At 46.9% G+C, this 16,692-nt stretch overlaps 1 protein-coding gene across 7 annotated transcripts in view; it reads left to right on the forward strand.

The window, feature by feature from the left end:
- Positions 1-16,692, forward strand: part of chd2 (chromodomain helicase DNA binding protein 2) — a 121,511-nt gene that overhangs the window by 17,090 nt on the left and 87,729 nt on the right. For all 7 annotated transcript variants that reach the window (XR_008726126.1, XR_008726125.1, XM_055661483.1 and 4 more), the window contains exon 3: positions 13,510-13,732. Coding sequence is in view for 5 of the 7 variants with exons in the window: in XM_055661483.1 (XP_055517458.1) it covers positions 13,510-13,732 (223 nt within the window). In the remaining 2 variants the exon portion in view is untranslated. The remainder of the gene's footprint in view (positions 1-13,509; positions 13,733-16,692) is intronic.

Consider the following 16,692-nt stretch of genomic DNA (forward strand, 5'->3'; position numbering starts at 1 on the left):
AATTAAATGCTTATTACATTTTAATTGAAATAAATGTTCAGTGTAGTTGCCTGTCATTTGCTTCAAATATTGATCATTGTGTACTTGGATCATTGCATGTCTGTTGGGGTGCAGTTTCCAACGTTCCTTGATGTGTATGGCACCTCTTAACCCATGGGAATTGGTTCAGAGATGCAGTTGGCTAATGGGTGCAATTTGGGCGCGTCATCTGCTATTTGACATGGGGCACCACAGCCAACTGCCCTTTCATGGTTTGCCCGTGTGTAGTGTTCATTGAACACTGGTGAGAGAAGGCAACGCACTACTTTGTTGCGTTGCCTGCCCGACTGAGTTCCTCCAGCACTTTGAATTGAATCTGCAGAAATGTCCAGACCTGAAACGTGGCCTGCCCATTTCCTCCACAGCTGCTGCCTGACCTGCTGAATTCTTCCAGCACTTTGTGGTTTACGAGAAACGACAATCCATTATATTTTAATCTGAACCCCTCTGAGAATCTTGGCCACGGTGGAGTTACTGAGGACAACTCATCAGTCCTCTGCTGTTAATTGATGGCAATGGAGATGAAATGGTCAATTGTATGGCTTCCATTTTGATAATGGCTTCCATTTTGACAAGAATTTTGACAAGTTCTTCATAAATGTGTCCTTTTCCACAGTATTTTCAGCCATAAATATTGCTCACCTTTGGTGAACCTGAGATATTAAACTGGCTTCTTGGCTGATCCAGTGTTCAAGATCGGAGAAAACTGACCAAGGCACGTGTTGTTGATGCTTTAGTTTAGAGATGCAGCGCGGAAACAGGCCCTTCGGCCCACCGAGTCAGCACTGACCAGTGATCCCTGCACATAAACACTATCCTACACCCACTCTAGGGACAATTTACATTTATATCAAGCCATTTAACCTACAAACCTGAATGCCTTTGGAGTATGGGAGGAAACCGGAGATCCCGGAGAAAACGCATTCAGGTCACGGGGAGAACGTACAAACTCCGTACTGGCAGCACCCGTAGTCAGGATTGAACCCCAGTCTCTGGCGATGTCAGGCAGCGAATGCCGCTGCGCCACCGTGCCGCCCGCAGTCTATTTGGTCGTTGTCACCAACTGAGCTTGAGCGTAGCTCTAGTGAACCTGACTATAAATAAACAAACAAAATAGACCATATAAAGAGCAATATAATGTTAAGAGTGGCAGGGTCCCTGGGTCTTTAGTTGGCTCGAAGGGCTGAGTGTCGGCCATTGGTTGTTGGGTGTTAATTCCTGCGCACAGCTTCTCAGGAGAGCATCACTGATTGTATTGGCTTTTATTGTAGCCCTGAGATGGTGGATGTAGAGTGCTATAAAATGGCGATCGAACCTGGCAAAATACCAAGATCCCTGGAACTTTCTGGAACTTCAGCAGTGGAGTTTCAGTGCTGCCATCTTGTAGTGACTGAAAGAAATGTCCCAGCCTCCTACACACGCTGCCAGGCTTATCTCTGGACAAAGAGACTCCATTAAGCAAGGAGCTTAAATGAACCTTTTTGTAATATTTATAATTAGTTATCTTTTAAATACATTTACATTCTGCAGCGTTTGTATGTAACATGGCATTTATCTGAAAATTCGTCGGTTTGGTTGATGGCTGTACCTTGTATCGGAGATTCTATGTGTGAAGACGTGTTGATGGCTTTGACAATTCGGGTGGCATTAAAAAAAATTATTTTTATTTTTTTCTGGAAAGATCTGTTAATCGTAATCAGAACAGGACTGCGTGCGTTGCTGCTGCTGCTGTGTATATTCCTGTCAGCAGAGGGCGCTTTGACTGGTCGCCGAGCTTTGTGCAGAGAAATAAAATCCATTTAATTTAAATTATTAAAATGATTTGAAACTAATAGTGTGGAGTGAATATGTCTGGACATTTTCTTCCCAACCTTTTCCAGTATCGTCCACAAACAGGATACCTAAAGAAAATAAAATTCTACAATTAATTCGGAAATAATGTTGGCACAACAGCAAATTTTTTTTTTTCTCGGTTTTTCTTTTCTAGAAACTTTTTTTTCTCGGCCTCTACGATGACTGGTGCAGTTTAGTCATTGCAAGTGTAATGTTTTTCCAGGAGTGGTTATCGTGCTTCTGAAACGGAAAAGGCAATGTGTTTGTTGCTGTTATTACCGGAGAGAAAGCAGCGTAATTCTCCACTGCCTCCCTGCCTCTCTGCTTCTGCCACAGAAACCACTTTCACCGTGGTCGGGAACACTTCACCCTGAGTATTTGAACCACATATTTAATATCTGGAATGTGTTAAGACGAGATTGTTACTTAAAAATAACATTCCTGTTGAATTCCATGACCTGGAGGGGAGGGGGAGGGGGGGGTTAAACTCATTCTAAACACAAGACACAACAAACGGTTGTTGGTCTGCCAGCAAAAGACACAAAGTGTGGTCATCAAGGTGGCACAGCAGTAGAGTTGCTGCCTTGCAGCACTGGAGACCCGGGTTCGATCCCGGCCACGGGTGCTGTCAGTACGGAGTTTGGACGTTCACCCCGTGACCTGCGTGGGTTTTCTCCGAGATCTTCAGTTTCCTCCCGCAGGTTTGCAGGTTAGTTGGCTTGGTAAATGTAGAAATTGTCTCTAGTGTGTGTAGTAGGATAGTCTTAATATATGGGGATCGCTAGTCGGTGCGGCCCTGGTGGGCCTGTTACTGCGCTGTACCTCTAAACTAAATGGTCAGCGGGTCAAGCAGCATCTCTGGCGACCATGGATAGAAGGATTGTGACCCGAAATGTCACCTATCCATATTCTCCAGTTACTTCTGCACTTTGTCTTTTTTCATTCAAACTATCATTTGTTCTGGAGGTGATCAGGCTTTCAATCTTTAATATTTTTAGGGTGGGCACCTGTCTCAACTGTCGACACTTGTATTGGAGACGTATTAAAAAATAAATACTTTTAACATTTTTGTCGTGTTAATGAAGCTGAAGGGATGGCTTCGGCTAGTTGGAGCCCCCACAAACATATGAAAATAATTCCTCCTCATAAACACATTAAAAAAAAATCTTAACTTTAAATATAACTGAGGTATAAACATCTGAACACGTTGGCAAAGCATTGTTTGAGATCACAAAGCCTTGAAGCAAGATTATTGCAGCAAAAATAATTTTCACAGAATCAGTGTGTCCAACAGTGTGTCCAATTATTTTAAACTTGCTAAGTTCTTTTGATCTTGAAAGAGCTCATTATTGGCGGATACTCCCGGCTCACGCGCTGCATTAGCTTCCTCGTGCATCCATCACCTATGGCAGATTGGTTTTCTCCGGAGAGATGCAAATTTATAACCCAGCGTGAACAACGAACACAATGACCCGCGACTTTGTCTCCCCCTCCTTCCTCCACTCCCCAAACAGGGTCACAGCAGACACCTCCCCCCACCTCCATTGAAATCGACTCCTATCCCCTCCCCCTCACCCGGGAAAACAGTGGAGTTCTCTTTGTTCTTGTCGTTTGAAGCCTGGCTTTCTAAATATTCTGAGGAATTCTACTTCTTTCATCCTTAACTGTAGCGTGCATGTACCCTCGGACTGCTCAGTGCTATTAATTCCTCCTCTTGAGGATAATCAGTAGATTACGCTGAATAGCACGGATTTTGATTTTGTCTGGTGTGACGGTTCGCTGTGATGGAAAGTCCCACTTAAGCCGTGTCCTGATTTCCTGCCTGGTTTTTGTTTTTCCAGAGTGCATCGTGCCCTGTTTTATGATTGTGTGCGTGTGTGTGGGTGAGTTGGCACTGGAGCTCACTCCTCCTCACTGTGTGACTCAGCAGTGAGTGCATTAGCCAATAAACTAACCACGTCACCACCTCTGGCCCATTGTTTCCTCAGTACATCGTTGCGCTCTGCTTGTCGTAATGGTGACCCCTCGCTGCCTTCCAGCTACAATTCACCCAAGAGAATCCTTTGTGTGCGTGTGTGTTAAACCTTTTGAGAGTTCAATGATACTTTGTCACGTGCACCGAGGGACAGTGAAATGTTTTGTTTTGCACACAGATGTGTAGGAAGGAACTACACCGAGGGTCGACACAAAAATGCTGGAGTAACTCAGTGGGACAGGCAGCATCTCTGGAGAGGAGGAATGGGTGACATTTCGGGTTCAGACCCGAGTCGTCACCCGTTCCTTCTCTCTGGAGATGTTACCTGGTTTCTCCAGCATTTCAAGATTCAAGATTGTCATGTGTCCCAGATAGGACAATGAAATTATTTCTATCTATCCTTGTTTTACATACAACCCGGTAAAATCATACAGCAGACCTCACCTAGATAGGACACACGAGTCGCTACTTTTCTGGCACCGACAGTTACAAAGGATAATCGATCGGTTTTATATTTTGGCCACAGTGGCAACCCCAGCCCCCCCGTCCCCCCCCTTCATTGTGAATAAAACAGTGTCTGGGTCTCAAACAAACAGACCTGTACTCAGAAACGGCCAGCACCATGCTGGTGCTGATTGTAATCCTTCATGTGATAAAAAGGATCTTCAGATGCTGGTTTATACCAAAGATAGGCACAAAATCCTGGAGTAACGCAGCAGTTCAGGCAGGATCATTGGAGACAATAGATAGGTGACATTTTAGGTGTCTGCAGAAGGCTCCCCACCCGAAACGTCACCCTTCCTTTTTCTCCAAACAAAGCTGCCGGTCCCTCTGAGTTACTCCAGCTTTTCGTGTCCATGCTTTATACACACCCTGAGGTTTTCATTCTTCAATTTTAATCCAGTTTGTTGGCAGAGGAAAAGTGAAAACAGCCTGCTTTCAAACCTCGGCAGTCACATCCCAGATCAAATTAAAAATAAAGTGCTTGAAAAATTCCCAGGTGCAGGCTGTGGGAGGTGAAAACATTCATGTTTGCTTCAATGATGTTTTTATGGTCACTTGTACACTTGCAGAGTGACATTATTTTCTTACATACAGAAATAGTCTGCTGGGCCTGCATGCGAGAGGCACCAGGTCTTTGGTGCCATTTTCAAAGTCCAATCCGTGCTTAGTTTAGAAAATGGGGCTGAAATATCAATATCAACTGTAGGCATGGTGATCAACACGACTCCATACATTATGGAGAAAATGATTTCCTCTTTCTTATCTTCACTCTTTGCCATTCAGTTTATGACTCACTGATTTCACCTGCATTAAAAAATTTCAGAACCTCAAAACATTAACCTGATGAATGTTGAAGATTATCTTCACTCGAGTTAGATTTTGATTATTTAGTGTTATATTCCTGAGCGCACTATGGCACTGACCAGGTCCAAGTGATTTGAGTATTCTCAGCTAGGCAATGTTATCCACACGTCCTCCCTGGGTTTGTGACCACCTAACCTACAGACACGCATTATATCCGAACGAACACATGTGAGACAAACAGAGCGGAGGGGGATGGCTTTGCCAGCTACTCTGGGAATGCAAGCTTCCTTTGCCAGGTGGGTGGCAATGGGACATATCCACATGCTGCCCCTCCCTAGATGCCCCCCTCCCCCAGCACTGAGCTACACCATCTGTGGGCGCTGAGTGGACTCACTCGCTCACTCACACGAGAAAGACACAAAATGCTGGAGTAACTCAGCGGGTCAGGCAGCATCTCTGGAGAAAAGGAGTTGGTGACATCTCTGGTCGAGACCCTTCTTCTTACCCACTCTTAAGGGCCTGTCCCACTTGGGCGTCATTTACGCAACATCATTTACACCGCACGTGATGCGTGCTTGGTGCATGGTGACATAGGCAGTGACACGTGGTCACGCATGGCGCCCCAGGATTTTGGGATGTACAGAATCTCCGCGCGCCATCTGCATGACGCACAAATGACGCCCGAGTGGGACAGGCCCTTTACTCGCTGAGTCAATGGGGCCCCTCTCTCCACTACCGCTCACTCCCCCGCCGTCTCTGTGATCCTCTCCCGTGGACTGCTTCTCTTCATTTCCCACTGACTAACCGTTTGAATTATGTACGGGGCCTTGTCATCGCCGCGGACCTGCCCGAAGCTCGCCTCTATATCCGTCTCCGCAATTGTTAGCAAACCCAAGGATACTGCTGTCTTTGCAAGACTCACTGCAGTCTGGGCAATGTATTGGAGTGTCTGTCCATCTCCGCTCAGAAAAAGGGTCATTTGTGTAGGAAGGAACTGCAGATGCTGGTTTACACCGAAGATAGACACAAAATGCTGGAGTAACAGTGGGACAGGCAGCATCTGTGGGGAAAAGGAATGGGTGATGTTTCGGGTCAAGACCCTTCAAACAGTCAGGGGAGGGGAAATGAGAGACATAGAAAAGGTACACACAGAGAATAAATGAATGAAGGGTATACAGAAAGGGTTAAATGCTACATCATTTCTAATATATCCTGCATTATGAATGTTGTGGGTGTTATTAAGATAACTGAATTTTTTTTTTCAGAATCATTAAGATAGCTGAAGAACGGTCTCGACCCGAAATGTCATCTATTTCTTCTTTCCAGAGATGCTGCCAGAGTTACTCCAGCATTTTGTGTCTGTCTTCGATTTAAACCGGCGTCTGCAGTTCTTTCCTGCACTGAAAAACATTCCTTGATATTGCCTCAGCAGGACAGACGGCACTCTGGTTATTGGAGTGGGCGACATTTGTCGTCGAGACCCTTCTTCAGACTTCAGAGTCTGAGGAAGGGTCTCAACGTGAAACATCACCCATTCATAGAAACATAGAAATTAGGTGCAGGAGTAGGCCATTCGGCCCTTCGAGCCTGCACCGCCATTCAATATGATCATGGCTGATCATCCAACTCAGTATCCCGTACCTGCCTTCTCTCCATACCCCCTGATCCCCTTAGCTACAAGGGCCACATCTAACTCCCTCTTAAATATAGCCAATGAACTGGCCTCAACTACCCTCTGTGGCAGAGAGTTCCAGAGATTCACCACTCTCTGTGTGAAAAAAGTTCTTCTCATCTCGGTTTTAAAGGATTTCCCCCTTATCCTTAAGCTGTAACCCCTTGTCCTGGACTTCCCTAACATCGGGAACAATCTTCCTGCATCTAGCCTGTCCAACCCTTTAAGAATTTTGTAAGTTTCTATAAGATCCCCTCTCAATCTCCTAAATTCTAGAGAGTATAAACCAAGTCTATCCAGTCTTTCTTCATAAGACAGTCTTGACATCCCAGGAATCAGTCTGGTGAACCTTCTCTGCACTCTCTCTATGGCAATAATGTCCTTTCCTCAGATTCCTTCTATCCAGAGATGCTGCTTGTCCCGCTGAGTTACTCCAGCATTTTGTGTCTATCTCCGGTGTAAACCAGCATCTGCAGTTCCTTCTTACACCTTGATATTACCTTTCAGATGACCAGAGGTCTATTATTTTACACACCATGCTGTAAAGTCTACTGGATCCTGAAGAATTGACCCATTTAGCATCTCAAAATAAATCTATTACCATTTCTTTTCTTTTGCTGTTTATTCTGAAGCCAGCTGTTAATTTGTTATGATACAGATGCTTCTTTTCCCCATAATAAAAGATTTGCACGGCTACGTAACCTGATGTTCATGTGGGTCATTTCTGACGTGGTGTGAATTGAAAGCGCAGAAGAAATGTTCCTTATCGTCATGGGCTGTTTAACTATCCTTAAAATCTCTTAATCAGTGTGTAAATACAGCAGGTTATCAAGACCCAAACTTTGCATAAACTACTTAGACTTTTGATCTTGAAGTAAGATAGCAAAAGCAGCAACCAACTCGTGATAAGGATCATTTAGGGATGTTGCACTGCAGCACATTCACCCTCTGGTTACATACTTGTTCTCACTGGCCGACGCGGGTTTCAGCGTATACTTGTGTTTTTTGTATCAAAAATAATTTATTTGATTACGGTCACGATACAAAAACCAAAAAAAAACCACCCACCACCACCATATTACAAAATCACCAGACAATTCAGACACTGAATTCCAAACAACTATGATACAAATATACTAATGACTACTATACAACTATATCCATCTCTAACACCTCTGGATAGAAGGAATGGGCGATGCTTCGGGTCGAGACCACTCCTCAGACCCTCAGATGTATTGTCTCAACCCGAAGCGTCGTCTATTCCTTCTCTCCAGAGATGCTGCTTGTCCAGCTGAGTTACTCCAGCATTTTGTGCCAACCTTCCATTTAAACCAGCATCTGCACTTTTTTCCTGCACATGGGAAAGGCAGAAAGCGAGTTGACTGCTTCTCTTCCCACCACATCACAGGAACTTTTTGACCCGTTCTCAACCAATCCCACCCAGGTGACTTTCTTTCCCCCTCGCGCTGATCTGCCTTCTCACTTGCTGAAGATAGACACAAAATGCTGGAGTAACTCACCGGGACAGGCAGCGCCTCTGGATAGAAGGAATGGGTGACGTTTCGGGTCGAGACCCTTCTTCAGACTGGGAGTCGAGGGAGACATAGAGATGTGTAAGATGTAACCCAGCATCTAGTTCCTTCCTCCACACTTCACAGGGGTGGAAATCCTGGGGGGGGGGGGGCAGGGGTCCATGCACCCCACCCTGCTTTGAGAGGGGGGGACGAACCCCCCCCCCCCCCCCCCCATGTTTTGTAATCCGCTTTCTAATCCCATGTATCTACACTGTGAATGGCTCGATTGTAATCATGTACTGTCTTTCCGCTGGCTGGTTAGCAGGCAACAAAGGCTTTTCACTGTAACTCAGTACAAGTGACAATAAAGTAAACAAAATTAAAACTAAACTGTTAGACTGAGGCAGGACACGAGTCGCCACGCTTCCAGCGCCAAAGTGTATCCTTCAAGGTTAAAAGTTGTAAAAAATGGTGGACATTGCACACTTCCATTTTTAAGCTCCTCGTACACTCCTCATACGGGGGTAATAACCATTGCTTATTGAGCTTTAAAGGGATTCCAATGTTTCCCTTGACGTGTGTTGTGTGATCATCGGACATTACATCTCTGGTAAACTGATACCTGTTTGATTACATAATTCCCTGCTCTCTTCAGAAATGGCTGGGCATTCTATTCCCCCCCCCGGGAAACTAAAATAGTCTCCGTGTGAAAATCCCACACAAAGCCTCTAGTCATGCACAAGTAACCGGAGCAGCCTGCCATGCCGTGCTGGAGTGAAGGAATGGTGATAAGCTGGTTGAATTCTTGGCGTTAAACATGCCTATGATACATGTGGTAGACACAAAATGCTGGAGTAACTCCGCGGGACAGGCAGGATCTCTGGAGAGAAGGAATGGGGACGTTTTGGGTCGAGGATCCTGGACCTCAACGTACAATTAGAATTTGCCAGTCAGACACGTGCCTAACCAGACTGAAGAATGGTCGCAACATGAAACGTCACCCATTCCTTCTCTCCAGAGATGCTGCCTGTCACTCCAGCATTTTGTGTCTACCTTCGATTTAAACCAACATCCTACACAAAGAAAGATCTAGGCCTTTAATTAGGCATCTCCGTTCCTGCTGAGTTCACAGCACAGAACTCAGCACTTCAGCTCACCGAGTCCTTCCCTATCATCAGTTTGCTGACGTTACATATTGTTTCTCCATCCTTTCCTAACTCTTCATCTCCGTTACTCCATTTGTCTTGAACGCCCTGGCCCGTTAGGGGCTGTATGGTGGCGCAGCGGTGGAGTGGCTGCCTTACAGCACCGGAGATCCGGGATCGATCCTGATTATGGATGCCGTCTGTACGGAGTTTGCACGTTCTCCCTGTGACCGCGTGCGTTTTCTCCGGGTGCTCCGGCTTCCTCCCACACTCCAAAGACGTGCAGGTTTGTTGGTTAATTAGCTTCTGTCAATGTAATTTGTCCCTAGTGTGTAGGACAGTGCTAGTGTACGGGGTGATCACTGGTCGGCATGGACTCGGTGGGCCGAAGGGCCTGTTTCCGTGCTGTACCCCTAAAGTCTAACGTTTGCCCATTCTGTCACCTTTGCCACATGCCTTCCCTACAGTCTGTCCTCTGATCGCCCCTCCTTTAGTCTTGCCTCTTACCCAGTTCTGCCAGCGTGGGAACCTGTTACTTCTGTAGGGACTGCCGAGCTCTCAGCTACAGAAAGGAGCCTTGTGAAATCTGAGTACGGCTTCCCCAATCAAATGGGAGGTTTAATCCCTGATTTAACTCAGTCTGGATACTGAATGAGAGCTTCAAGGCTGTGTTTTGTGGATAAGCTCTGACATTGGCATCTGTACACTCCTGAGGGACCCTGGTGTAACCCAAGCCTGATGTAGGGATTGCTGTGGATTGATTCATGTGTTACACGCGACCTTGATCCGAGACCTGATGTAAAGCGTGTAGGAAGGAGCTACAGATGCTTGTTTACACCGAAGATAAACACAAAAAGCTGGAGTAACTCAGCGAGACAGGCAGCATCTCCAGAGAGAAGGCATTTATTTTATTTTTTTTAAATTTCAAAATAGACTTTATTCAAGTATAATTCATATATACAATACAGGCACCGTGCAAAAAAATCATCTGACAATCTCGGAAGCTATACAAACATTTAATACTGTTTTCACAAATTTATCCCAAACCCATGCCACTCGTGACCCACTGGCGTGGAATCCCTTCCCTTATTTTTGAGGTGACTCCACCACACCCTGCCCCCCATGTCCAGCAGCGGAAGGACCCTAGACTGCCCCCCCCACCGAGCCTTGGCGTTGGCTGCACTGAGCTTCAGTGCGTCCCTCAGCATGAACTCCTGCAGTCTGCAGCGGGCCAGTCGGCAACATTCCCCGATGGACATCTCACTCTGCTGGGTGGTGAACAACGCTCGGTCCGACAAAGAGCGTCTTTCAATGAGTTGATGACCTTCCACTCGATGTCAATCTCTGAATCCGTCCCTGGGAACAGTCTGTAAATCACAGAGTCCTCTGTGACGGAGCTGTTCGGAATAAACCGTGACAGGGACCCTTACAAACCTCTCCAGACTCTCTTTGCAAATCCACACTCTGCGAAGAGGTGGGCAACCGTCTCCTCTCCATAGCAGCCGTCCCGAGGACAGCGTGCGCTGGCAGTGAGGTTCCGACGGTGCAGGGAGGATCTGACTGGGAGGGCTCCCCTCACCGCCAGCCAAGCCAGGTCTTGGTGCTAGTTGGTGAGTTCTGGCGATGAGGCATTTTGCCAGACAAGCTGGGCAGTCTGCTCTGGGAACCACGCCACAGGGTCCATGGAGTCCTTTCCCTGCAGTGCCTGCAGGACATTCCGTGCTGACCACTGCCCGATGGATGTGGTCCAAGGTGTTGGTCTGGGAGAACCTTTCCACGAGTGACAGATGGGGCACCAATATACAGCTGACTGGCACATTGCGTGGCATCTGTGCCAGGCCCATCCTTCGCAACACCGGGGACAGGTAGAACCTCAGCAAGTTGTGACACTTGGTGCCCACGTGCCTTGGCTCTACGTTCTGCCTGATGGAATTAATTGCCACAGGCGGCTGTGGAGGCAGTCAGTGGATATTGTTAAGGCAGAGATAGATAGATTCTTGCTTGGTACGGGTGTCAGGCATTATGGGGAGAAGGCGGGAGAATGGGGTTAGGTGGGAGAGATAGATCAGCCACGATTGAATGGCGGAGTAGACTTGATGGGCCGAATGGCCTAATTCTGATCCTATCACTTATGCACTGTCCTGTCGAGCGGAAGATACAAAAGTTTGAAAGCACATGCGGCCTCATTCAAGAACAGGTTCCTAGACCCAGACTATACTCAGGAACGGACCTCTCGTATGCTCTGGATGAACTCCCGATCTTTCAATCTGCCCTACTGCCACCCTCACACCTTTTTACATCTGCGCTTTCCCTGTAGCTGCAACATGCATTCTGCACTCTTCCTATCTTCCATTATGTCATATACTCGCGCCCGATCTGTCGGGATAGCACGCAAAGCAAAAGTTTCTTCCGGTAATCTTAAAATATTATCACTGCTATCTTCACGGCAATCTTAGACTATTATAAACGCAGGAGGGAAGCAAATATACAGCAGCCAAGTTTGCAGACTACAAAAAAATCAGAGGCACCGCAAGTTATAAATAGATTTACAGAGACACGATGAGTTGTGTGAGTGAATAAGAAGCTGCTAAATGGAGTAAGATGTGGGAAAGTGGAAAGTTCATTTTAGAAGAAAGAACAGTATTAAATAAATGAAGGCAACCCGTGCCAATCTGCAGAACGAAGATGTTGTGGGCATCTTTGTGTATTAAATGCCAGCACACAAGTAGAGCTTTTGTTGTGTGCTAACCAGTCAACGGAAAGACAATATATGATTACAATCGAGCCATTTACAGAGTACATGATACGAGGGGGGTGGGGTGTAGAACCAAGGAGATACTTTGTATCTTTGGTAGCGCCCTTTATGTGGCGGCTATTTGCATACCATGGGTATTGAAGCAAAGAATTTCACTGTGACTTGTCATTCATTCATCCACTCATTATAGGGGGCACACTGTCCATGTGCTGCATCCACTTCTTGAATCATTTGGATTTTCTGAGAATTTTTTCCCGAGGAGAAACAAGTGCCATTCCTTCATCTTATTCTTGCACGACTTGCAAATGTGTTAACCAGTCGATGAGACTTTTTCTCCGGGACAGGGACAGGGACAGTGCAGGAACGTGATGCAGAGACGGACGGTCAGCAATGATTGTATGAGTGGCGGAAGAAGTTCAAAGCACCGCATAGACAACTCCTGCTTCTAGTTTGATATATATCCAAGTCTGAAGAAGGGGTTCGACCGGAAACATCACCTATTCCTTTTCTTCAGAGTTGCTGCCTGAACGCGCTGAGTTACTCCAGCTTGTTGTGTCTATCTTCTGTTATTTCTATCACGATACGATTGGGTAATATAGATGATTAAAAGTTACTTATTTCTTTGGTTTAAAAATGAAAATAATTTTTGGACAGAAGCAAGAGGCGACACGAGGAGGCCAGGGTGGCACAGTGGCGCAGCGGGTAGAGCTGCTCCCTCACCGCACCAGAGGCCCAGGCTGCTGTCTGTGTGGAGTTCGCACGTTCTCCCTGTTGACTGGTCTTTACTACGATACGACGGAACTTTCTTTAACCCAGGGGGGAAATTGATCTGCCAACAGTCATAAATAACACAAAAACACATGTAACATGAAATTAACGTGACGAGTGGAAAGGATTGGGGATGTGCAAAGGGGGGGGGGGGGGGGGGGGGGGGGGGGGGGGTCAGTCTCAGTCTAGCCCACGATAGAAGGGGGAGGAGTTGTACAGTTTGATAGCCACAGGGAAGAAGGATCTCCTGTGGCGTTCTGTGCTGCATCTTGGTGGAACCAGTCTGTTGCTGAAGGTGCTCCTCAGGTTGACCAGTGTGTGTCATGGAGGGGGTGAGCTGTATTGTCCAGGATGCTCCACAGGGTACACTATGTATCTATGAGATCTTGTGATCTCCGGCCCCTGCGGCAAGGAGTGGGTTTGTTTGCGGTCACGTGTTGAGCATGACCATGGTGAGCGAGTGTTCAGCTTCTGATCTCTATTCTCCTTGCATCCCCCAGCAACCTGGCCTCTGAAGAATCCAACCACTCTGCCTCCGGATCAGAGTCGGGCAGTCAGTCTGAGAGCGAGCAGGGGAGCGAGTCCAACAACAGCAGCTCGGATTCCTCCGGGTCTCAGTCCCAATCGGAAAGCGAGTCGGCCGGCTCCAAGTTGCAGCAGACTGCCAGCGAGAACAAGGACAAGCCGCTGAGCAAGAAGGAGAGGATAGCTGATGTGAAAAAGGTACCTGCCCATGATAAACGAGAGTCACAGCTCAGACCTCAGCCAAGCGCGGGCGGCCCTGTCAGAGGGGACAACATTAGAAATCTCACTCACTCTCTCTCGCTCTCTGTCTCTCGCTCTCTCTATCTCTCTCCTGCTCTCTCCCACCCTCTCTCTCGCTCACTTTTTCTCTCCCACTCTCTCTCTCTTCCCCACCCTCTCTCACCCTCTCTCTCCCACCCTCTCGATGTTTCACTGCCATTATTTTGGATTGTGCAGTCGAGTTAGTTTCAAGACCATGGAATGATTAATGATCACATTTTGCCTTTCAATAATTAATTGCATTCCATCCTTAACAAACATGGGGGGTGGTCCTGAGGCCGTTACTTTGGAAGTTGCTTTACGGAAAGTCTCAGTGATTAACAATCCAACATCAGGGAGTTTATAATGAAATAGGGGCTGAAGGTTTCAGATTGTCGGCAGGCTGGGTATGGTCCGTGGGAAGTGACGCAGTTCATGCTTCAGGTCTCAGCATTACTTCCATTGGAAAAGTAGACTTTGATGTGTGGGAGCAAGTTGTTGACCTGTGCATCCCTGTGATGTTTGGCGGGAGGCCAAGGTCCCTCTGCAACTGGATGTGTCGAAACTGAATGCTGGACATTTTCGGAGGGTGGCAGGAATTGATCTCAATCTGTACGTTGTGCGTCTCCGGAACTCTTGTGCTGTCTGGCCACTGTGCCGGAGTTAAATCCCCTCTCCACCGCACTCCGGGTCTTATCCTTCCAAAATTCCTTTGCTCCCCCAGCCGCCGCCACTCCCCTTCCCAACATGGCCGGAAGTTCTTGAACCTGCACGCTGGAATTTGGTTTGATTCTGGTGCAAAAAACATCGGTAAAAAATTAAATTGTCTCTTTTCTTTCCGTTGTTGGAAATTCTGAATGCTGGTGGCTCAGGCTAGTCTTGAAGGAAGAAAGGAATTAGATATGTTCCCCTGTTGTCTGATGGAATTGTCGCCAGTTCTGATTAGACAGGTCCTCCGTCAATTTTTTCTCAGCCACAGTGACTGGGGTTCAAAGTTTAGTTTAGTTGAGAGATACAGCGCGGTAACAGGCAATTCTCTCACCGAGTCTGCGCCGACCAGCGATCCCGGCACACTAACACTATCCTACACACACTTAAGGACAATTTACCCCAACACCAAGCCAATTGACCTACAAACCTGTACGTCTTTGGAGTGTGGGAGGAAGGCGAAGATCTCAGAGAAAACCCACGCAGACACGGGGAGAACGTACAAACTCCGTGCAGACAGCACCCATAGTCGGGATCGAACCCGGGTCTCTAGCGCTGTAAGGCAGCAACTCTACCGCTGCGCCACCGTGCCGCCCATGGTCACTGTGCTGGAGTTAAATCCCCTCACTCTCCACTGCACTCCAAAATATATTTGTATCCCCAGTCGCCACTGACCTTCTGAACATGGCCGGAAGTTCTTGAGGTGAGAGATTTGGCAGAGATCTATCTGGATTAGTGGTGCATCTCAAGGTTTGCAACTTGCTGACCATACCCCTAGGTTCTTGCATTAAAATTGCCCACAGTGTGACCTGGCAGAGATTTCCAGCTGTCCATGCCTGCGGCAATGTGTTTTGGCCGTGTAATCTTCACTCAACAGGACGTAATGTATAGGAGATTGGTAAACAATGTGTACCAAATAAAGGGACAGTTGGAATGGGCATCAGTGCTGTCCCTCGATGCAACAAAGCATTACACTGTTAGCAATAACTTGTGTAGGAAGGAACTGCAGATGCTGGTTTAAACCAAAGACAGACACAAAAAGTTGGAGTAGCTCAGTGGGACAGATGGCATCTTTTAGATTAATCCAGGCCTCTGAACAGTAGCCAGGAAGTAGGGTACAATTTACATCAGGAGATTAATCCAGACATGCTGCCTGTGCCGCTGAGTTTCTCCAGCAATAACTTGTGTTCCTCGATGAAGTTTGGACTCAACAGGATACAAGTCCCGCTTGCCACAGGATTTGTACTGATATGACCGAACTAATGACAAATCCTTTGTAGCTGAAATATATCTGCATTTCTCTGCCACCTTAATCAGGTTGAAATGTATTCTAGCACTTCACTCTATAAAGTTATTAGCTTTTATGATTCATTGTTACATAATCAAACCGAGCTATTTGAACCAATATCATCCCACCAATATCCCACCACAAATTACTGTTCTTGGAGCTGGGCTCTCTCTGTGGAAGGCTGGTTTAACGTAGGCAACCACGTTTCTAGTAAGGCTGGAAGATGGTGGCTTGTGATGGTGGCTTAGATGAGAAAGAAGATCAGAGCTGGGAGCTGAACATGCAGGGATGCACATCCTATCGAAAAGACAGACAGGTGGGCAACGGGGGTGAGGTGTCTCTGCTGGGAAGGAATGAAATTCAGTCCTCACCAAGGGATGACATGGGATCAGAAGATGGAGAATCCTTGTGGGTAGAGTTAGGAAACTACAAGGGTAAAAAGACCCTGATAAGAATTCTGTGGACGTCTGCGGAATTCTCTGCCTCTGAGGGCGGTGGAGGCAGGTTCTATGGATGCTTTCAGGAGAGAGCTAGATAGGGCTCTTAAAAATAGCGGAGTCAGGGGATATGGGGTGAAGGCAGGAACGGGGTACTGATTGGGGATGATCAGCCATGATCACACTGAATGGCGGTGCCGGCTCGAAGGGCCGAATGGTCTAGTCCTGCACCTATTGTCTATTGAATTATATACAGGCTTCCGAACAGTAGCCAGAAAGTAGGGTACAATTTACATCAGGAGATACAATCAGCATGTAATGTTCTAGTGGACATGGTGGGATTCAATATGCAGCTAGACTGGTGATATCAGGTTGGTACTGGACCCCAAGAGAAGGAATTTGTAGAGTGCCTCCAAGATTGCTTCATAGAGCAGCTTATGGTCAAGCCTACTAAGGTAAAGGTGAGT

This window comes from Leucoraja erinacea, chromosome 33 (genome assembly GCF_028641065.1).
Source record: "Leucoraja erinacea ecotype New England chromosome 33, Leri_hhj_1, whole genome shotgun sequence".
Taxonomy (NCBI): domain Eukaryota; kingdom Metazoa; phylum Chordata; class Chondrichthyes; order Rajiformes; family Rajidae; genus Leucoraja; species Leucoraja erinaceus.